Source organism: Capricornis sumatraensis, chromosome 7 (assembly GCF_032405125.1).
Source record: "Capricornis sumatraensis isolate serow.1 chromosome 7, serow.2, whole genome shotgun sequence".
Taxonomy (NCBI): Eukaryota; Metazoa; Chordata; class Mammalia; order Artiodactyla; family Bovidae; genus Capricornis; species Capricornis sumatraensis.
In genome coordinates, this window is record NC_091075.1 from 33,653,235 (window position 1) to 33,677,893 (window position 24,659).

The window sequence follows — 24,659 nt, forward strand, 5'->3', positions numbered from 1 at the left end:
TTTCCTTCAGAATTTTCCACAGTTTATTGTGATCCACACATTCAAAGGCTTTGGCATAGTCAATAAAGCAGAAATAGATGTTTTTCTGGAACTCTCTTGCTTTTTTGATGATCCAGCGGATGTTAGCAATTTGATCTCTGGTTCCTCTGCCTTTTCTAAAACTAGCTTGAACAACTGGAAGTTCACGGTTCATGTATTGCTGAAGCCTGGCTTGGAGAATTTTGAGCATTACTTTACTAGTGTGTGAGATGAGTGCAATTGTGTGGTAGTTTGAGGATTCTTTGGCATTGCCTTTCTTTGGGATTTGAATCAAAACTGACCTTTTGCAGTGCTATGGCCACTGCTGAGTTTTCCAAATTTGCTGACATATTGAGTTAGAAAAATGTATTTGCTACCAAGTAAGGAAGAAATCTGGTCCATTACTTCATGGTAAATAGATGGGGAAACAATGGAAACAGTGATAGGCTTTATTTTGGGGGGCTCTAAAATCACTGCAAATTGTGACTGCAGCCATGAAATTAAAAGATGTTTGCTCCTTGGAAGAAAAGTTATGACCAACCTAGACAGTATATTAAAAAGCAGAGATATTACTTTGCCAACAAAGGTCTGTCTAGTCAAAGCTACATTTTTTCCCAGTAGTCATGTATCGATGTGAGAGTTGGACTATAAAGAAAGCTGAGCGCCAAAGAATTGATGCTTTTGAATTGTGGTTTCAGAGAAGACTCTTGAATCCCTTGGACTGCAAGGAGATCCTACCAGTCCATCCTAAAAGAAATCAGTCCTGAATATTCATTGGAAGGACTGATGTTGAAGCTGAAACTCCAATACTTAGGCCACCTGATGCAAAGAACTGACTCATTTGAAAATAATCTGATTCTTGGGAAAGATTGAAGGTGGGAGGAAAAGGGGACGACAGAGGATGAGACGGTTGGGTGGCATCACCGACTCAATGGACATGAGTTTGAGCAAACTCCGGGAGTTGGTGATGGACAGGGAGGCCTGGTGTGCTGCAGTCCATGGGGCTGCAAAGAGTTGAACATGACTGAGAAACTGACCTGAACTGAAGAAAGAAAAGTTAAAAATGAGGAGAAACTACTGAGTGTTGGTTGTAACTAGTTTGAAAATCAGATATTAAGCAGCTGAATCATGAGTAGAGAATATCAAATGGATAACTGTGTGCTTGCTTAGTTGTTAAGTCATGGCTGACTTCTTGAGACACCCTGTACTGTAGGCTCCTCTGTCTGTGGGATTTTTCAGGCAAGAATACCAGAGTGGGTTACCATTTCCTCCTCCAGGGAGTCTTTGTGATCCAGGGATCCAACCTGTTTCCTGCATCGGCAGGCAGATTCTTTACCACTTAGTCACGTGGGAAGCCGAATTAATAAATGTTTGTTGCCAATTAGATCGTTCAGTGGTTCTCACAGCATCTCTCACTAAAACGATGTACTCATAGTAGAGACAAACACAAAAACAGGACAAAGACACAATTCTAAGACCTGATACATAGCTCCTGATTTTCAAACAGAATATTATCAAAACATACAAAATAGTGTGGACAGTTCGAAGGAATGCAGGGTTGGAAAAAGGGATTTGGGTCACATAGTTTTGTGTTTAACATGCAAATTAATTCCAAAAGCAGTTAGATTGGCAAACAATTAGATTCTCCTAACATGGAAAAGGAATTTGTCTCAATTTGCCTGTAATTATTTAGTCCAAAATCCCAAATGGAGAAATGATAAGTAAGGCTATCTCTGTTGCTGTAATCCTATAAATGTGTGTATCCTTTATGTGTTAACATGGTGAAGAAGAATATTGATATTTGAGTTGAAAAACTGTTAAAAGCTTCCTGTGCTTCACACTCAAGTGCAATATTTCACTTGACTATAATTCATAAATTTTCTGTAGTAGGCTGAATATTTTATATGCACAGTTAAGTACACAAAAGTATTAAATGCAATATATTTCTGACAGTAATATAATTTGAGGCAGAAACTTTCTATCATATTTACATATTGCTGGGCAGATGGGGCACTCAAGTTTAATATACAAAATGAGAATCAGCAAACAAAGGCACATTGTGGGCTTTATTGTCAAGAAAAGGGACGTGGTAATTAGCGAGAACCTACTCTTTCCCAGGCAGTGTCATGTGGATTCACGGATATGTCTCCTGTTTACTGAGGGTTTTTCTGGCCCCTCACCCCTTAAATTATGCACCTAAAGTGAGTGTCAAACTTGCTTGACCCTAGCCTGGCACTGTGCTGTCCTTCCTGCTCTGCTTTCCGGCCTTCCAGACAAAAGTATAAAACAAACACATACAACTGATCATTTTACCAACCTAAATACACAGAATTCCACATTCAAACTTCTCTGACCAATGTAACAGATCTCAGTTACATAAATAAACACGATGAGAAAAGGTTGAAAAGTTGAGACCTATTCTTTTTATAGGGCAAATTATTTTACTGAGAGCTTTTTAAGATAATGAATAAGCAGTACCATCCAGAATATAATAAAAAACCAAAAATATCTAAGCCCCTTTAGGAACTTTCTATCAGGCCTCAAGCTTAGAAATTTACAGTCTGAATTCATGAGCAATATGAGATCAATTACTATAAAAGACGATTTCAGTCATTCAAGTTGGAGAAAAAGGTTCAAAATCTAGCTTGAAACTGAGCTATTTCATTCATTTAAGATTTACAGAACATTTATATATGAATTATCTCTAAGAGACATAGGGATGAACAGATGAATCAAGTATGAAGCCTGAGTCAAAATAGCATACACCTTAGAAGGATAGACACAGAACATTATAATACTAAGAAGAAAGATCTGTAGTAACAGCTGAGAAAGACCTGGGAAATGAATAGCAAAGAAGAGAAAAAGAAGTCAGTGGAAGGCACGGGTTCCTGATGAGAGGAAAGAAGTGAGCAACACTTGATATATAATAATATTGAGACATATAAAAGAAATCCAGTACCTTAGTTTAATAGGAACATAAGCATATGATAGGGAAAAGACCATACCTAGATCAATGCTTAGTACAGAAGAGGTGTTCAGTGAATATTTTTTAAATGAAAATAATGAATAAGTGAAGACTGAAAGGCAGGATAATGCCAAATTGTAGAGACCTTTGAATGCTAGGATAAACAAATTGCACTCGAGATAGAGTGGAACACTTATAGGCTTTTGAGCAAAGATGGATCACTATCAGAATTATGCTGAGGGAAGATTAACTGGTGGGAGGGGGCCAATCAGTTAGCTATTTGTATAGTCCAGGAGGGTAGCAATAATGACAGGAATTACTAAACTGGAAGTAGAAAGTGAAAGGAGGGACGAATGGGAGAAATGCTGTAGAGGCAGAATTGATAGCTAAAGTAATTAATTGGCTCTGAGAAGAAAGATGAAAGCAATAATAATGACTCCTCAATTTCCAGGGTGGATGACAGGGAGGGTATTTGTGCTTTTAACAGAAATAAGGAATACAGAAAGATAAGCATCAACTTGCAAAGAAAGATAATTAGTTCAGAGTTAGACATATGGCTGGCAGGGGCACTGGCAGGGCATCCAGGTAGAGATGTGCAGCAAGCAGATAAGTGTTGTCTTGCTCCTAAAAAAACGAATGCTGTCACCAGGGGAGAAGCAACACTTGCCCCTTGATGTGCCCCTCACTTAACCTTTACTTTCTGATTAATCGCAGGAAGGAGCAAAGATAGTGAAGGTTTTGTTCCTTCGTGCTGAAACACTCACAAAAATCATGTATACACTTAGAAAAGCCAAGTCGTATCAATTAAGGTGATAAAAGATTTCAGATTACCTACATGTACCCGAAGCTCTGGATATTTAAATCCTCTGCTTGGAATGCAAAAAATAAAGTGAGAATGAAGTGAGTGGCTTGCTTGGGCTAAACTAGAGCATAGGCCATGGTTCTCTAGTTGCTTCAGAATCATCTGAGAAGCTTGTTAGTAGACATTCTCAGCCCGACCCTAGGAGTCTCTGAGTAATTGCAGAGTGGTCTAAGAATTTATAGTTCTCACACAAGTTCCCACATGGCGTTGATGCTGCTGGGCTAGGCCTACACTTTGAGGATCAGTGGCTTGAGGACAAGGGCTTTTAAATAATGTCCAAAAAGTGATTATCAGAAGATAATCTGTGAACAGTCAAAAACACTTGGATTGCTTGTTAAAAATTTAATTCTTTTGGTCTCATCCCAGACCCAGTGAATTTTAATATCTACATTTAGAGTTAGGAAATAAGCCTTTCATGCAACCTGTCCAGGTAATTCCAAGTACCTTTTAAACTTTGAGAACCACTCAAATTATAATGTGAATTTTAATTAGCTTTGACGGACATTAGAGACTAAAGTTCTATTATTGTGGAAGAAAGAACAAATGACCAGGAGTTAAAAGATATGAACTGTAGTCATAAATCTTGACATTAAATGCTATGTGGCCTTAGGTAAATCTTAGGTAAAATAAGATTTTTAGGTACAGTTTTCTCATCTAGAAAGAAAAATGATTAAACTGATAGATCTATGATGAATCCTGGGGATAAAAAGCAGTAATAGGTAATTCTCAGAGAGTTTAGGAAAACTAGCATTTCTCATATGGCAACCCATGCCTGTACTCTTGCCTGGAAAATCCTATGGACAGAGAAGCCTGGTAGGCTGCAGTCCATGGGGTTGCTAAGAGTCCGACTGAGCGAATTCACTTTCACTTCTCACTTTCATGCACTGGAGAAGGAAATGGCAACCCACTCCAGTGTTCTTGCCTGGAGAATCCCAGGGATGGCGGAGCCTGGTGGGCTGCCGTCTGTGGGGTCACACAGAGTCGGACAAGACTGAAACGACAGCAGCAGCAGCAGCAGCAGTAGCAGCATTTCTCAACCGGCTGTGTAAGAATAAGATATGGTTTGCTTTTGCTTTGTTGTACTATACTTGCTTCTGAGTTGCCTCATTAGATGGAGGTAGTTGTTAGGTTATTGATCTTTTCTGTCTTTGAGAATCACTATTGGGTGAGCTATTTTTGTGTGCTGGATTGAGTCCTACTTCTCAAAAGTGCTGGGCTTTATATGATTAGCCAGCACAGTCTAATTTCTACTGGAGTCAATGATAGAGATTACAGTGATTCAAGTTTCTTAGCCAAAACAGTATCTCTTAAAAGATGAATATTAAAATAGAACTTAAATTTATATGTTCCCTCTCACACTCATTAGGATAGCTACCCCCTTAAAAAAAAAATCAGTAAGTGATAGTGGAAGATGTGGAGAAACTGGAGGTAGGAATGTACAGCCACTAGGAAAAATAGTGTGTGGTTCCTCAAAATATTAAAAATAAAGTTACCATATGATTCAGCAATTCTACTTCTGTGGATATACTTACTTAATTGAAAGAAGGGACTCAAATATATTTGTACCATCATGTTAATAGCAGTGTTCTTCACAATAGCCCAAAGATGAAGAAACCCAAGTGTATACACATACAATATAATATTAGTCTTAAAAAGGATAAACATTCCAACATGTGCCGCAACATGGGTGAACCTTCAGGACATTATATATTAAGTGAAATAAGCCAGTCACAAAGGGATGAATTCTGTATGATTCTACTTATATGAGGTTTCTAATGTAGTCAAATTCATAAAGGCAGAAAGCAGAATGGTACTTTCCAGGAGTTTGGGGAAGAAGGGAACGAGGAGTTACTGTTGACTGGTTACTGAATTTTAGTTTTGCAAAATGAAAAGAGTTTTTGGGAAGGATGATGGTGATGCATGTATCGTCAAGACAGTTCTTCTTAACTGTATATCTAAAATGATTCAGATGATAAATTTTATGTTACATGTATTGTACCACAATTTAAAATAAATAAATACAAATTTAAATTTCAATAAAATGTATATGTGTGTTAGTCACTCAGTTAGGTCTGACTCTTTGCAACCCCATGGACTGCAGCCCACCAGGCTCCTCTGTCTATGGGATCCTCCAGGCAGGAATACTGGAGTGGGTTGCCATTCTCTTCTCTAGAATGTGTATGTTCAGTGTTAAATATGGAAACTATTAATATGAGGTGTCTAGAGTATATCACAAATTGATTCCTTATGACATAAAAAGAAAAGCTTTACCCTTAGTTATGGAGTTTTCTAAAACCTATTTTTCACTTTTGGATTCTAGTATTTCATATTATGAATAATAGAAGAAATAAAAGGAAGATTGAAAGCAGATTATTTTCTACCAAACACAAGTTTGGTTTGATATTGTAATGCATTTATTGGCTCAAAATACTATCAAGGCATTGAAATTTTATTTCCCAGGCTGAGTTGGTACCAGATGGCGGAGCCCTAAAGGATTTTGCAAAACATTATTAATTTAAATAAGGGAAATAATAGAGTTATGAGTATTTAACAAGAAAGGAGGAATTTGTAATCAGAAGCTTTAGTCCCCAAAATTACAGTTAACCTGAGAAACATAAAAGCAGAAGGATATGGTAGTAATCGTGGCGTTTCTGCTTTAATAGGAGAAGTGAATTCAGCTGTTGAAGAGAAGAAAATCATAGTGGAACACCGAACACAGAAGAGTGAGAGGAGAGGATCCGACGAAGATATGAAAGGACACCCAGAGGCTGGGATCCACAAGACGGCAAACAAAGCCTACATAAGTAGCCTACATACACAGCCTACAAAGCTCCTAAAACTCCTACTGAGGAAAGTACGTTTCATAACAAACTAAAAAGTCAAACTATCTGTTAAGGTCATAGCTTAATTTAATGGAAACAAATATATAGGCATGAAAGTCCAATATCTTAATTAAAAATGTCCATAGAAAAACATTTCAAAAACTTAGACTCCTCTCAGTATATATCTTTCACCAGGAAACTTAGTTTTATAAAACTCTTATTAGTGTTAATAATGTTGGGGTAAAGAGAAAGTTAGCAAAGAGTGGACTGCTTAGAGTCATATTTACAAAACCATTTAGCTTTTCCCATTTTTTGAAAAGTAAATGCTGCTCTTTGAAAGTACTGTCTGGCAAAAGAAATGTTGTCTTATGAAGTGTACACTTGAGCATGTGGATTTATATTAGGGCCTGACTAAATCATGTTTGCTTGCCAGTACATCTGCTTAACCGACAGTGTAAATGCAGATGCGAGCATGGATTGAAACAGAAAAGCCTAATGGGTTAAAGGTGGGGTAATGAAATAGAAAAAGTACAATCATCAATAGTTTTTAAAGTAGCATGAAACTGATAATTATAATTAAGCCAATAGAAAAGCAAAAGAAATAAAATTTAGCAACATATAGATGATGTACAAAAGCTAACACACATTTTAAAAAATGTTCAACCTAATGAATCTGAAAAGTGAAAATAAAAATAATATACTTTCCATTCATCATTTTGGCAAAAATGAACAATAAAAGACTAAGGTAATTTAACTCTAGCAACTCAGGCAAGAAAGTGGGAGAACACAGCTCTCTTTTCTGTAGAAATTGGTACATTTTTAGAGACTACCTTGGGAGTGGTAATTAAATTCATAAATGTACATACTCTAACCTAGAACCCCACTTTTATTACTGTATTCATTTAAAAACCCCCACAAATATATAAAAATAAATGTTCATCATGGTTGCTTTTGGGAGAAAATGTATGAAGCATTAAAAGTGTTTATCAATGGCAATGGTTTGATATCACTCAATTGTACTTATTTCACATGCTAGCAAAGTAATGCTCAAAGTCCTTCAAGTTAGGGTTCAGTAGTATATAGACTGAGAACTTCCAGATGTACAAGCTGGATTTAGGAAAGGCAGAGGAACCAGAGATCAAATTGCCAACATCTGATGGATCAGAGAAAAAGCAAGAGAATTCCATAAAAACATCTACTTCTGTTTCACTGACTATGCAAAAGCCTCTGACTGTGTGGATCACAACAAACAGTTGGAAATTCATAAAGAGATGGAAAGATCACCTTACCTATCTCCTGAGAAACCTGTATGCAGGTAAAGAAGCAACAATTGGAACAGGACATGAACAGCAGACTGGTTCAAAACTGGAAATAGATTATGTCAAGGCTGTATATTGTCACCCTACTTATTTAAAATATGCAGAGTACATCATGAGAAATGTTGGGCTGGATGAAGCACAAGCTGGAATCAAGATTGCCAGGAGAAATATTAATAACCTCAGACATGTAGGTGACATCACTCTAATGGCAGAAAGTGAAGAGGAATTAAAGAGCCTCTTGATGAAGGTGAAAGAGGAGAGTGAAAAACCTGGAATAAAATTCTACAAATGAAAAATGAAGATCATGGCATCTGGTCCCAATTACTTCATGGCAAACAGATGGAGAAACAATGGAAACAGTGACAGATTTTATCTTCTTGGGCTCCAAAATCACTGCAGATCAGGTGACTGTATCCAGGAAATTCAAAGACGTTTGCTCCTTGGAAGAAAAGCTATAACTAACCTCTAGCTAGGAGTATGTCAAGGGTGTATATTGTCACCCTGCTTATTTAACTTATCTGCAGAGTGCATCATGAGAAACGCTGGGCTGGAAGAAGCACAAGCTGGAATCAAGATTGCCAGGAGAAATATCAATAACCTCAGATATGCAGATGACACCACCCTTATGGCAGAAAGTGAGGAGGAACTCAAAAGCCTCTTGATGAAAGTGAAAGAGGAGAGTGAAAAAGTTGGCTTAAAGCTCAACATTCAGAAAACGAAGATCATGGCATCCAGTCCCATCACTTCATGGGAAATAGGTGGGGAAACAGTGGAAACAGTGTCAGACTTTATTTTTTGGGGGCTTCAAAATCACTGCAGATGGTGACTGCAGCCATGAAATTAAAAGATGCTTACCCCTTGGAAGAAAAGTTATGACCAACCTAGATAGCATATTCAAAAGCAGAGACATTACTTTGCCAACAAAGGTCTGTCTAGTCAAGGCTATGGTTTTTCCAGTGGTCATGTATGGATGTGAAAGTTGGACTATGAAGAAAGCTGAGTGCCAAAGAATTTATGCTTTTGCACTGTGGTGTTGGAGAAGACTTGAGAGTCCCTTGGACTGCAAGGAGATCCAACCAGTCCATTCTGAAGGAGATCAGCCCTGGGATTTCTTTGGAAGGAATGATGCTAAAGCTGAAACTCCAGTACTTTGGCCACCTCATGCAAAGAGTTGACTCATTGGAAAATACTCTGATGCTTGGAGGGATTGGGGGCAGGAGGAGAAGGGGAGGACAGAGGATTAGATGGCTGGATGGCATCACTGACTTGATGGATGTGAGTCTGAGTGAACTCCGGGAGTTGGTGATGGACAGGGAGGCCTGGCATGCTGCGATTCATGGGATCGCAAAGAGTTGGACACGACTGAGCGACTGAACTGAACTGAACCTCTAGCTATAACTACAACTAACCTATAACTAACTAAGCTATAACTAGACAGCATGTTAAAAAGCAGAGACATTACTTTGCCTACAAAAGCGTGTCTTGTCAAAGCTATGGTTTTTCCAGTAGTCATGTATGCATGTGAGAGCTGGACAATAAAAAAGGCTGCGTGCCGAAGAACTGATGACTTTCATCTGTGCTGCTGGAGAGTCCCTTGAGAGTCCCTTGGACAGCAAGGAGATCCAACCAGTCAATTCTAAAGGAAATCACTCCTGAATATTCACTGGAAGGACTCATGCTAAAGCTGAAGCTTCAATACTTTGGCCACCTAATGCAAAGAGCTGACTCATTGGAAAAGACCCTGATGTTGGGAAAGACTGAAGGCAAGAGAAGGGGATAATAGAAGATGAGATGGTTGGATGTCATCAGCAACTCAATGGACATGAGTTTGAGCAAACTCCGGGAAATGGTGAAGGACGGGGAAGCCTGGCATGCTGCAGCCCATGAGGTCGTAAAAGAGTTGGACACGACTGAGGGACTGAACAACAATAATTCATGGAATATTTTGAAGGTCTTAAACTTATATATTATAATATGCATATATGTGTATGCTAACCTGAAAGATGTTTATGACAGAAATTGAAAAAGACAAAAGCAAGAAAACATTTTATTTTCTAAAATGTCAAAATGGAAACTGAATAAAAAACTGCATGCATGTTTGTGCCTATTAAACAGAAGAAAGTCATGAAGATTATCAGCCTGCTATTAAACAGAAGTAAACTGAAAGTAAAACTGGATGGGTGGAATGGGCTAATTTAAAAATTACAGTGGAGTTATAATTTTTACTTTTTTGAATTTTCCCAATAGAAATTTAAAAAATGTATATGCACATTCCAATTTGCGAAGGAACTTTAGAGTAAGAACTAAGCCAAGGCAAAGTGTAATTTAAACTGTTTATTGGATAAAGAAGTTTTGGAACATAACGGAACCACCAGGAAACAAAGATGCGCCTATCCATTTGTTTTCATTCTGGGGAACTACTAACTTGGAATTCTTTTGTAGAATACTTTGGCATGAGAATGAGGATATGTTAAATCAAAACTGACATCTGAGACTCCCACTAGGGGTGTCTGCCATTTCCTGGGAGGCACACTTCTCTCATGTGGCTTCTAAACACTTTGAAATCAGGGTCCAAAGACTCATTGAAATTAGCTCTAGAAGAAATCTCAGAACTCATCTATTCCCTTTCCACGATTTTGAGGCCCAAAGTGACTCTATCTTCTTTTCAATCCAGAAATTTCAAATATTTTTGGTTATTCTTTTCACATCTGTTTGTTCATTTAGCTAAAACTATACAATTAACATCTGATAGGCAGGTTCGGATGATACATGGTCCAGGATGCATCTTTGATCCACGGCACAAACTGCACCTCCTATCCCCTTCACTTGACTATAGTTCCGTGTTGGTTAATTCTAGGCATCAAATTGACTGGGCCACAGAAAAACCAGATATCTTGTGAAACACTCTTTCTGAGTGTGTCTGTGAACTGGTGGACTAAGTAGACTGCCTTCCTGATGTGGGTGGGCACCATCTCACCCGTGCAGGACCAGAACAGAACACAAAGGTAGAGGAAAGCTGAATTCTCATTGGCTCTGACAGCATGAGCCAAGACCTTAGTCTGTTCCTGCCCTCGGGCTGGGATTTATACCATCAGCTTTGCATGCATGTGGACTGAAATTTACATCATTGGCTTTCCTGGGTCTTCAGCTTATGGACAGTAGATTCTGGGACTTGTCAGCCTCTGTAATCTCATGAGGCCCCAGTTTCTTAAAATAAATCTCATTCTCTCTGTGTGTGTATGTATATATACACAGTCACATATATACACATATATGTATGTATATACGTATATAAAATATATATAGACTATAGATATTTATCACTGTATATAAAATATGTATAGATATATAAGATTATTTATATATAGTGAGATAACTAATTTAGGATATGTCTATATCTATATCTATTGTATCTTACTGGTCCTATTTATCTAGAAGACTCTAACACACGTCAGTTCAGTCACTGAGTCATGTCCGACTCTGCAACCCCATGGACTACAGGACGCCAGACTTCTCTGACCATCACCAACTCCCAGAGCTTACTCAAACTCAAGTCCATTGAGTTGGTGATACCATCCAAATATCTCATCCTCTGTCGTCCCCTTTTCCTTTCGCCTTCAATCTTTCCCAGCATCAGGGTCTTTTTAAATGAGTCAGTTCTTTGCATTAGGTGGCCAAAGTATTAAGGTTTAAGCTTCAGCATCAGTCCTTCCAATAAATATTCAGGACTGATTTCCTTTAGGATGGACTGGTTGGATATCCCTGCAGTCCAAGGGACTCTCAAGAGTCTTCTCCAACAACACAGTTCAAAAGCATCAATTCTTCACCCCTCAGCTTTCTTTACGGTCCAATTCTCAAATCCATACATGACTAATGGAAAAAATCATAGCATTGACTATACAGACATTTCTTAGTAAGTAATGTCTCTGCTTTTTAATATGTTGTCTAGGTTGCTCATAGCTTTTCTTCCAAGGAGCAAGCATCTTTTAATTTCATGGCTGTAGTCACCATCTGCAGCGATTTTGGAGTCCAAGAAAATAAAGTCTGTCACTGTTTCTATTGTTTCCCCATCTATTTGCTATGAAGTGATGGGACCGGATGCCATGATCTTAGTTTTCTGAATGCTGAGTTTTAAGCCAACTTTTTCCTCTCTCTCCCTTCACTTTCATCAAGAGACTCCTTAGTTCTTTGCTTTCTGCCATAAGGGTGGTGTCATCTGCATATCTCAGGTTATTGATATTTCTCCTGGCAATCTTGTTTTCAGCTTGTGCTTCATCTAGCCTGGCTTTTTGCATGATGTATTCTGCATATAAGTTAAATAAGCAGGGTGACAATATACAGCTTTGACATACTCCTTTCCCAATATGGAACCACTCTGTTTTTTCTTGTCCAGTTCTAACTGTTGATTCTTGACCTGCATACAGATTTATCAGGAGGCAGGTCATGTGGTCTGGTATTCCTATCTCTTGAAGAATTTTCCACAGTTTGTTGTGACCCATCTAGTCAAAGACTTTGGTAGTCAATAAAGCAGAAGTAGATGTTTTTCTGAAACTCTCTTGCTTTCTTGATGATCCAATGCATGTTGGCAATTTGAGCTCTGATTCTTGTGTCTTTTCTAAATCCAGCTTGAACATCTGGAAGGTCTTGGTTCACGTACTGTTGAAGCCTGGCTTGGAGAATTTTGAGCATTACTTTGCTAGTGTGAGAGATGGGTGCAATTTTGCGGTAGTTTGAGAATTCTTTGCCATTGCCTTTCTTTGGGATTGGAATGAAAACTGACCTTTTGCAGTCCTTTGGCCACTGCTGAGTTTTCCAAATTTGACTGCTGCTGCTGCTGCTAAGTCACTTTAGTCATGTCTGACTCTGTGCGACCCTATAGACAGCAGCCCACCAGGCTCTGCCATCCCTGGGATTCTCCAGGCAAGAACACTGGAACGGGTTGCCATTTCCTTCTCCAATGCATGAAAGTGAAAAGGGAAAGTAAAGTTGCTCAGTCGTGTCCGACTCTTAGTGACCCCATGGACTGAAGCCCACCAGGCTCCTCCATCCATGGGATTTTCCTAAATTAGACTAAATTTCTAAATTTAGTCTGATTAGTTAAATTTAGTCTAAGTTCTAACTTTCTAGACTAAATTAGACTAGTTTTCCAAATTAGACTAAATATATGTATGTTACAGGATTGTGTGAATATATACATGCCTTGGAATCAGATGTAACTAATTAAAAGAATTGGAGTAGGTGTAGCTCTCATCATAGAGTAAATCACTATATGAAAAAAGCAATTTAAAAAATACATGCTCTGTGTATGGTGGCTGAGTAGTGTCATCTTTACACACATAAGACATCACTTTATTATTTTCCTTTACTTTAGAGAATTATGCATATTTTTTTCTGGGCATCTAGAAAAAAATCTTTATTTGTAGTTTTCTTTGTGTTCTGTAAGACCTGACATATTCTAACTCAACGTAAAATGCTCAGGACTCCCTAAGAAGTACATGGTTTTAGATTTCTCCTTTCCTCTTTGAAAAAATATCTAATCAAGGCTAATTGATTTCAACAACCATGAAGATTATGAGAAACAAAAATAAGTTTTTAAAGTCTTTTCCTATTTTCAAAAACAAGTCTTTTTCTTTTAAAAATAATACTAATTAAAAAACAACAACACCACCACCCAATCCCAGGCATCAGAAATGCATTAGCAGGGTTGCTGGAAATTATCTCTATATGTTTTTTCATTCTTTCACTGGTTCTGTTCTTTTATTGTGTGATAAATGACACATACCTAAAAACTCTGGTTTCTGGAGAGCAGAAAATAGGCCAGTGGGATCTGAGCTCCCAGCTGCAGGGCAAAGTGCTCGAGTGAATCATATATTTGTTTGAATCATTTGGCAAAAGGGCACATGTAGCAAATAGACTGCTACCTCTAAACCCTGTGGCATGACAGCCCAGGACTCTTGGCATTTTCATAGACCCAAGCTGTTTAGTATTTTGCTTTGCTTTTCTCTCCAAGTTGTATTCAGTCTGATTATTCATTTCTATAATAGGGGCCTGACCCCGATGTTAGGGTCATGTACCTAGTCAATATCTGACCACGACACTTACTGAAGCTCAAGCCAGCTCTTACCCTTTCTCTGCTGCTGGCTCTGTTATCTACTCTGGCATTTTAACTCAATGGCAAATGAAGGTATAGTGCTCTAAGAGGATGAGGAATGGAACAACCAGCAGAAAATATGGCCAGTGTGGTTCATAGGTTTTAAGTCTCTAAGACCAAAAATTATTATAGGTAAAACTAAATAACAGTTGAAGTTTGTTTTCTACTTACAATGTTTATTTTTTTTTTCTTTTATGTAACTTGGTTCTCACTTGTCAGCTGCTACATTTCCCATTGGTCCCTCAGTTGTAGGAAGCGATGCCCTCAAATCTCTCGGCTCTTGGTAAGACTCCTCTCTGCCAGTGTTACCACAATCTTGGCAGCATGCTCACCCACTCTGTCATCTCATATTCACCAACTTAGCTAATTGATTTAGAGCCTAAAGTCCATTTTGTTTCTAAATCTCTGAGGGCCCAGCATCATGAAAAATCTGACTTCTAGGTCACTCCTCAGCACTTCTTGATTTGCATCTGTGTGCTGCCTGGTTTTGACCAATTTCCCCATCCCTTTCCAATTGTCTAGACTCTTCCATTCTGGTCTATGGAACCCTATCATCACCATGACCCATATATCTAGGGAGATCATACAATTTATTGTTTTGATGTGAATACTCTTGAGAGTGGAATGGAACATCTGGCAAAATTAATGCTGTTCCAAACCAAGACATACAGTTATTCTCCCTATACCCTCAAGCTGTTTTTTTTTTTTTTTTTTTTTGGTTTTTAAATGTCCTTTTTTGTTTTCTTAAATTTTCTTCCTCCAATACTTTGGCTACCTTATCTGAAGAGCTAACTCATTGGAAAAGACACTGATGCTGGGAAAGATTGAAGGCAAAAGGAGAAGAGGGCAGCAAAGGATGAGATGGTTGGATAGCATCACTGATTCAATGGACATGAACTTGGGCAAACTCCAGGAGATGGTGAGAGGCTGGGAGGCCTGGCATGCTGCAGTCCATGTGGTCACAAAGAGCTGGACATGACTTAGTGACTGAACAACGACAGCACAATATCCTTTTCCTTTCTTTTGCTAAGTAGAACCTGCTTCTCCTCAAGAGATACCGCAGCGCCTTTGGTCTTCTCAAGTGATGACCAGTTTTCTTTTCTACAATATTCACACCAGTGTTGCTGGATCAGGGCTAGGTGTTCTCCTTGCCCTTTGAACCAGTTTTAGACCCTTGTCTCTGAAGTCCTTCAGCTTTGAAACTCATGCTATCAGACTACTACGTGCTACTCATTCTTCCTGCAGACATCTGCTAATTCTGCCACTCCTCCAAACTTTCTGAAAGATTATATCACTTGCCTCTCTGCCACCCTCAAATTCCACTTCTGTGGTTATTCTTGGTGATTCAGTTATTCACACAGACATCCTTTCCCAGCACTTGGCTTATCGGTCTCTTGGCGTCTACTTCTCCAGAGATCGTGTCTTTTCTCCTGCATCAGCCACCCACTCTCATGTCATATCATCTCCGATGCCAGCACTGTCCTCATCATCTCAATTTCAGATGCATCACCTCAGAACCAAACTTCATATTATTTCCAGTCCTATCTTTCCGGTTCAGTAACTCCAACAATTCTCCAATCCTATCTAGACCTATAGCCCGCTGTTCATGCCATCCTTTTGTTAGCCTCAGTTTCCTTGTGCTTTGACTTCTTTCCTATACAGCTCAGATTCCGTGATTTGTAATAGAGATCATTTCTTCACATATACTCTCAACTTCCTCACCTCACTGCCTTCTACCGTACTTACCTGGCAAACACCATTCTGGTGAAACTGGCAGCTGAAGATAGAGAGGGCAGAGAAAACCCCACAATCATGAAGATTAGTCCCAATTTACAGTCATGACCACTATGGCAAAGGGGGCTTTAGTCTTGTTTAGGAATCTATTCCATTTCCCTAGCCTAATGGTTCCTCCCATTCTCCAGAACAACCATGCCTACTTTTTCTTTCTTTAAATCTCCAGAATCTCTATCCTGCTTTGGTGATGACCCTCATCCCTGTTTTTTTTTTTTTCCCTGAGTAAATATAAGCAGTCAAAAATGAACTTTCATGTGCTCCCATCACCACATCTTCCAACCTATCTGAAGGTATCCCTGTATACTCTAGCCTGCCTCCTCTTACTATGGCTGGACTGTGCTCCTAAACCCGACCCTCAACTTGTACAGTGGATCCTGGCAGTGCTCCTGTCTCTCTCCTGCATCTTGAGTACTGCCTTCTTTATTATATTGTCCTATAAATATACAGAGACTGTATATCTTCTCTCATTAAAAAAATTTCCTGAACTTCACATCCCACTCCAGGAATCTGTCCTATTATTCACTATTTCCTTACAGGAAAGCACCTTTAAAAAGTGCCTATTCTCATAATCACATGTCTCTTTTTTTCTCTCCAATTGAATTGTTTGTAATTCCTGCTCCTTTTACTCTACCAGATTTGCTCCTGTCAAGGTTACCAGTGACTACTGGTAACCAAATAAATCAATTCTTAGTCGGCATCATATTTGATCCATGAGCATCATTTGAAGCTGAGCTTCCATGAGACACTTTTTTCATGTGGCTTCTAAACAACCGCTCTTGGTTTTTTTCCTGCCTCATTGGCTGATCATTCCCTGACTCTGCTCTATCCTTTTATTAAAATCTCCCCCTCTTCTAAATATTAAACTGTCCCATGGATTAGTTTAGATATCTTTCTTCTCTAGATACATACATGTCCTAAGTGACAGCATCCAGTCTGATGACTTTAAAAGGCAAACATTATGTTAATCATCCCCAGATGTTTCTCTCCAGCTAGAACTTTCTCCTAAACATTCAATTCATATATGAAGCAAACTTCTTGGCATCTTTGCCTGGATAATTAATAAGCATTTTATATTAACTATCATGCCAAAGGCAAATTTTAATTTGGCATTTAAAATCTGCTCTTCCCACAGTTTTTTCAGCCACAATAAATGGCAAATTCCTTCTTCCAATTACTTAAGTGAAACACGTTGGATGCATCTTTAACTCCTCTTTTTCATACCCCACATTCAATCTTCTAGTAAAGCTCATCAGAACTACCTTCACAATACATTCAAATTCAACCACTTCTTACCATTTTCACCATAAACCCCCGGTCCGCCCACCATCATGTCCCACTTGGAAGATTACAGCAGCCTCTACACTGGGCTCCCTGCTTCCAGTCCCTGCCTGTTTCCTACACAGACCTAGAGTGGACCTTCAAAAGTCAGTCAGACCATGTCACTCTTCTGGCCTCAAGCCTTACTTGCTTTCCTACATCAGAGTAAAAGCCAAAGTCATTTACCTGGTTTCAAAATATTACATCAGTGATTTTCAATCTTTGTTGTGAATCAGAATAACCTGAATGATTTAAGATACTCAGATGCCTCCCACTCCACAGTTAAGATTACAATGGGTAAAAACGGTCAAAAGGTGCAAAGTTCCAGTTATAAAATAAGCAAGTCATGGGGATGTAATACACAGCATGGTGACCATAGTTAATAATATTGCACTGCATTTCTGGAGCTACGCTAGCCTCCGTCACAATCTTAGAACATCCAGGCATGCTCCCACCTCAGGGCCTTTGCACTGGCTGACCCTGTGCCTGGAAAAACTTTATCCACATGTATACTTCTCTTCTACCTCCACTCCTCACTTACTTTATGTATTAATATTTATTCCAGTGTCAGTGATTACTCCTGAAATACAACATATTTTATTTATCTGGTTTATTGTTTGCCTTCCCCACTAGAATGTATACTTCATGAAGGTATTTTTTTTTTTTCATTTATGTTCAATGACCCAAACACTGACTGATACACAGAATATGATCAATAAATAACTATTGGATGAATTCATTAAAAAAAAAACCCAGTTATATTTTTCAAATTACATTTTTTCTCCTGCTTATGCAAAAAGTCCTAAGAAGAGGAAGGCAGAAACACATTTGTTCTAGTTTAATTAGGCTAGTGTGGTATAGTAAACGCCTCTGAAGAAGAGCAGATTAGAATTTGTTTACCTAACCCTCATTTTTACAGGTATCTTTGGTATAAGCAGACCAAAGCTGTTAGAAGGGATCAGAATTTACCTTCAAGTAAGAAAAACAGTGAGACTAGTAGTACCGTTAGGAACAAGCACAACCTAAGACATGAATGGGATCCATTTAAACTTGCAATTAGATTGGGAGGATTGTTTTCACAGTGATGCAGGCTTTTCTGGTAGGGAGTTACTATATATACGAATTCCTGTCAAATATACTATAGATGAAGTTTGGCCTTTTGTGGAATATTGACTTATAAGACCTTGGGGGTCTTTTCTGCCTGTACAAATTAGAAATCAATGGCAGAGAACAGGGAGTTTCTGTGTGAGATGTGCAAGACTGATTACTCCAGGAAGAATCCACCAGAAATATTTCATGTGTTATAGTTCTCAAACTTATGAACTCCCAGTGAGCTTTAGCAGGTGAAGAGGTTATCGTTTGTTGGTTGGTTGATTTTGAAAGCTGGCCAAGACCTTGAAAACTGAACCAAAATACATTTTATTGTAACTACCTAGTCTCTGTCTAATCAGTTTTCAGCTGTCTCTGATACTGGTTGAAAGAAATGTAGAGAATAAACAAATTTCAGTTTGATATTTCCCATTATAAATTAATAAGAACATCTTTCACTACTCCTCTACTAAATCAGAAAATTGAATATATGGGGTATAATAAGTACTTAGGGACTTGATTGGCAGTTTTAAACTTGTAAGCCGTCTTTATCAGCAGACTATCAGGGAATAGAAATAGAAATTGTTCTCTACCTCTTTTATTGCATTACCTTTTCTTATTATGTCATAATTTTAGGTTAACCTTAGGAAATACCAAGTAATAATGCTTTGTAATAAGAAATCACTCACACATACATTCTTTCATGTAAACTTTAGAATCATCTTAAGAGTTTATTATTCTAATCATACTTCTATATATATATAAGTTTGTGCATATATATATTTAATAGTGATCAAAACCATAAGAAGCAGAAATTCTTAATATCATGATAACAATTCTGAGTCTCAGAAATGTTAAGTAACTAGTCACATTTACACATTTTACTTAAGAAAATGAACTGGATTCAAACCTATCTGTATGCCTGCAAAGTCCAGGCCTTTAATTCTCACATATGTGGTAATTTTACTGATGAGAAGAGTAAATCTTAGAGAAACCAAGTAATTTTCCCAAAGTACAGAGCTGAGAACTGGAAGAAACTAGAATGAAAACCAGAGAGTTTTTTTTCTAAGACCAGAGTTCTTTCCACTCTTCATAACAGATTAAAAAAAAAAAAAGTATGACAATTAACAACAGTATAAAAAACACAAGCCTAAGTTGAAAAGCAATGGAATGGTTATGTATTAAAAGAAAAAGAAATATGAAAGCCTAAAAATTATTAACTAAATTTCATAGCACATACTACAAAACTGTCAATAGCTGAGTCTAATACACTTCTATTTCATAGACTCTCGAATAGGAATTTTCTGAGTTTGAATATTTACAGTTTATTTTTACATATACACATAATTAAACAGCATAAATTTTTTAAAAAAAAGCCCAGAAAATGCAGGAAATTCTATGTACCTATTTAAAAAAGAAGAGGTTTTCTTAAAGAACACTGAAGACCTTAGATGATATATAAGTATATCCTAAAGCTTCCCTGGTGACTCAGACAATAAAGAATCTGCCTGCAATGCAGGAGACACAGGTTCAATCTCTGGGTTGGGAAGTTCCCTTGGAGAAGGGAATGGTAACCCACTCCAGTATTCTTGCCTGGAAAATTCCATGGACAGTGGAGCCTGGCAGGCTACAGTCTATGGGGTTGCAAAGAGTCAGATATGATTGAGTGACTAACACAAAGCATCTATGTAGCAACTGATGCTATCTCTAGATTTATATATTATTTTGGAAATACTGGGATGTCAGAAGTGTAACCAGTTTATAATAATACAAAGAATGACGGGTAATAGTGTGTGTGTGTATGTTTGTGTGTGTGTATATATATATATAAGAACATGGGAATGAAACAAGGTGTTAATTTAGCTGGCTACCTTAGATAGTTACAAGTTTCTTATGGTCTCACTATTTTCATTCTTACCCAGTTCCCACATGGAAGTTATAATGATCTTCTTGACAAATAAAAATCAACCATTACATTCTGTTATTTTAGCAGCATCTTTTTTTTCCTAATTCAAATAAAATCCAAGTTCTTAACCACGGGCAAGGTCCTGTATGATCTGTCCCCTGCTTACTAACCTCATTCTCCACTTTTTCTCATTCAACAGTGTCCATTTCATGTAGATTTAAAAACTGGTTTCTGAATGGATCTTTGAGCCTTAGCCTATGCTAAGCATTGCCTGAATGCTTTGTCATCCTGTCTTCTACATAACCATCTCCTGATAAGACAGATTGTAGTTAATATCTTATATCCTTAGGAAGCTTACCTGATCACTGCTTCTCAAGCAAATTTCTACGATAGCATCCTATTTGTTTTTCTGATAGTATTTATCAAAATTTAAATCATTTTGTTTGATCATGTACTTTAGCTTCCTTTTCAATTGCTCTCATCAGACTCTATATTTCATGAATCCAGGCATTCCCCTGTGGTCGAGTTTACCTCCAGTTCCTACCTCAGCACCTGATTCATAATTGTTAATTAGCCAGTACTGGATGAATGAATGAATGGAGTGAATATGTGTGTTTGAAAAATATTTTTATTGGGAATTTGTATCTGTGGAGATCAGATATTGAATTTTCTCTGGAGAATGTTATGGTATAGAAAGCATTTGGAAAGTATGAGGAGCTTTAGATCTAAAACTGATAAAAATATAAATTTTGAAATTCAATTTATACTCAAGAAAGCAAAATTCTTTCTTAACAATAGACAATATGAAGGAAAAGAACTCTTTCCAAAACTACTGTGAGGCTTAAATTCATCCACATCCAGTGAGTACCTAGTAAATCCTAAAATCTATCCTCCTTCCTCCCCAGGACAACATCTAAGTTCATTCACCCACCAAATCTCACCTGCCTCCCCCATGTCCCCAGTAAGTGGAGGGTACTATGCTGAAATTCTAAGAAGCAATAGGCCTCTGGTCAAAAAGAAATACATATTTCATGATCGGTACCTGGGCCATGGGAAACTGGGATTCAAATAACGAGGGTGAAGGAGTTAGACGCTGTTGCTAAGATTTCAAGGACATTATTTAAAGGCATCATTTATACTCAGAAAGACCTTTATGTCAGCATTAGTAGTTTTAAAATAATAGTATCAGTGTAGTGACTGAAAGAATTATGAGGGTGACACTAGGGAACCATGGCGAGAGCAGTAGTAAAGGACAACATGCGAAAAGGTAGAGACTAATCCTAGAACCTGGAACAGAACGTGGGCTTCCCAGGTGGTGCTAGTGGGAAAGAATCTGCCGGCCAGTGTAGGAGACATAAGAGACGCAGATTCGATCCCTGGGTCGGGAAGATCCCCTGGAAGAGGGCATGGCAACCCACTCCAGTATTCTTGTTGGGAGAACCCCATGGACAGAGAAGCCAGACAGGCTACAGTCCATAGGGTCACAAAGAGGTGGGCATGACTGATATACCCACATGGCAGAATAATATTTACAGTCAACAAAACATTTTCCAACAAGGTAGTTTTGCCTTCTAAACAAGGAACTCAGACTTGGAGTTCAAATTATCATGCTGTGAAAGGGGACAGAAAAAAGTATATACCACCACTGATGCTGTTACTGGATATTTATTCATTCATTCATCCCACAATTACTTATTGAAAGTCAGCCCTTGTGATTTTCACTGTGAAAGCCGCTGGGATAATTTTAAGCAAAAATCATTCAGTTCTCTCATGGAGGTTGATGGGGCCCGAGGAAGAAAGATTTACTTTTATGTACATGTTTATAAGCCACAGTCCAGAATAAAAACTAATCTCATGTTTTTCATACAAAGGATGGGTCTCTGTGTGTTTTTTTTTAAAATAACTTCTAAATGATGATTTTATAAAAATAAGCTATTAATAAAGATTTTCATTTTTGGAAATAGAAATAGACATTCTTAGAAATCGTATTTATGGACAAGATTAACTTTTACTCACAGAGAACTTCACATAATCATATAAGATAAAGTTTTCATCTAAAAACAAATGTAGTGTAGAAAACAACCAGAGTTGTTTGAAAAACTTGGATAACCTGAATGATATTTGTAATGGGATTTGTAAAAGCCTTTTCCAGTCTTCATGTGTATAAGTCCCTGACCTTGTTCTGAACAAAATACCAGCTCATATTTTCTAGTTTTGAAATTCTGTTGTAAAAGGATCCTTAACCATACCACAGAAATCTGTGAATTCCCTTTACTGGTGTGGTGAGTCACCTCAAAGTCTTCTTAAATCAATAAGAGGCATAATTTAACTGAAAACGCCATCATTTTCTTCTCCAGGGGATCTTCCCGACCCAGGGATCAAACCCATATCTCCTGGCAGGTGGACTCTTTACCACTGAGCCACCTGGAAAGCCTTAATTGAAAACTCTATGTCAAAGTTAAAATTACGAAAAGGAAGTATCAACCTCAGTTTAGCAATTCCAATATTAGGGACAGAATGGTAGACTATGAATGCAGAACTACGGCCAGTACCTTTTGAATGCCTGCTTGGGACTCCAGAACGTTATTCTCTGATCCGTTGCTTCGGTTGATCATCCGCCACATTTGGGAATACATACTGTCTCTCTCAAAAGGATTCATTCCCTTCATGCGAACATGCTCATATACTGCAGAGTCCAGGACTGTGCCGTAAGGGATATCTGTTTGCTTGGAAAGGTCCTGGAGAGACCTTGATTTTGGGGAGAGCAGAGAGACACAAGACAGAGAACTGAATACTTTCAAGTGGAAATAAAGGAAGCAAAAAGTAATATACATAAATACAAATGTCAAATTGCATTTTTTCTTTTGCTATTTCTTAACATTAAGATATAATATAGAAAGAGAATTGCTGTAAGGGTGTGTAGAACCTACATGGATCACAAGAAGACAAAAATCATTACTAAAGGAAAGGCGGAAATTTAAAGTGATAGAGCAAGGCTATTTTTTTTCCCCCTGCTGTGAGGAAAAAAATCAAGCAATCCCTATCCAAGCAAAGAAAAATGAAATTATATAGCTATATAATCATACAGTTTTTTAAAAATTTCAGTATGTTGCAAGCTTTAAGATTATGTTCTTTTAGGTGCCAAGGCTTCAACATTTTTATAAAATAATTACATTTTGTATAAACAACATGTTTTGGGTAGGTGTATACTTAAAAACTAGTATTTGTAATAGTCATTACTTATTGAGCATACTCCATACATGCTATGCAGTTGGCATACATTATCCTTACAGCAATGCCTCATGTTTAGAACTATTTCACCTATTTTATAGATAAGAAAACTTAGGTACAGGGAATAAAGGATTAGCTTAGTGTGGCATGGTCATTGAAGGATAAAGACAGAATTCAAATGTAGATTTGACCAACTCCAAAAACCATATTTCTACTGCAAGATGCTGACTATTATCTCTATATTAATTTATTTTTGTTAGATTTGTTTTAAGTGTGTGTGTGTGTGTGTGTGTGTGTGTGCGAGAGAGAGAGAGAGAGAGAGAGAGAGAGAGAGAGATTTCTATTTGTATTAAAATAGAGTAAGTTTCATGCTTCTGCAAAGCTGAATATGTTTTCAGCTTTCTCTTTTACAGAATAATGTTCCAGGATTTTCAAATCAATCTGTAAGTTACAGATGGTATCTACTTGTCCCAGGTTGTTCGTTTCTAAATTGATGGTCAATTTCCTTATATTTGAGTTTCTGATAAGACACTCATACTTTCTAACTTGGAGAACCAATTACCACTTCACTGGAACTCACTGAATTTGTGTAGGCACCCAACTCTAATGACTGACATTTAAGAACAAATATGTGTCTTTGGCATACTGTTTAAAATTAGATGCTGGCATGCTTCAAACTCACTAACCTCTGAGAATGGGAGCAGATGCTTTGAAGCACTATACCATATTTTGAACAAGAACAAATATCCACAGCCCTCCAAAACCACGGGCCATGAATGTCATGCTATGTATACCTCTGACCTTTTGGTCTGTTTCTAGATGGAGTTTGCTAATGATTTCCTGGGGGGTCTTTGCAAGCAACACTAGCATTGGGTAAGGGTATTGGGAATACCCTTGCAGGTCACCAGTTTCCATCATGTGCAAAACTGTGTTGCAAACAATACATTATGGGCCATGTTTGTTAAATATTTGTGCCAGTTTTTAATGGTAACTTTCAGCAAAATTTAATCTGCATTTTATTGAGTTTTATGTTGTTGATGTGTATCGTCTACTCTATGTGAGTGATATCATGGTGATTCCTTTTTGCTCTACACTTCTGCTTCATAAAATGATGAATTTAAAAATTACTATTTTTTTTTCTTTTTGCAAGCAAAGCTTTACTGGGGCCCCTGCTGCAGCAAGGGG

General features: G+C 37.8%; 1 protein-coding gene across 2 annotated transcripts in view; it reads right to left on the minus strand.

The window, feature by feature from the left end:
- Nucleotides 1–24,659, minus strand: part of GRID2 (glutamate ionotropic receptor delta type subunit 2) — a 1,614,208-nt gene that overhangs the window by 223,758 nt on the left and 1,365,791 nt on the right. For both annotated transcript variants that reach the window (XM_068975313.1, XM_068975312.1), the window contains one exon: nt 22,796–22,991. In XM_068975313.1, the coding sequence (XP_068831414.1) occupies nt 22,796–22,991 (196 nt within the window). The remainder of the gene's footprint in view (nt 1–22,795; nt 22,992–24,659) is intronic.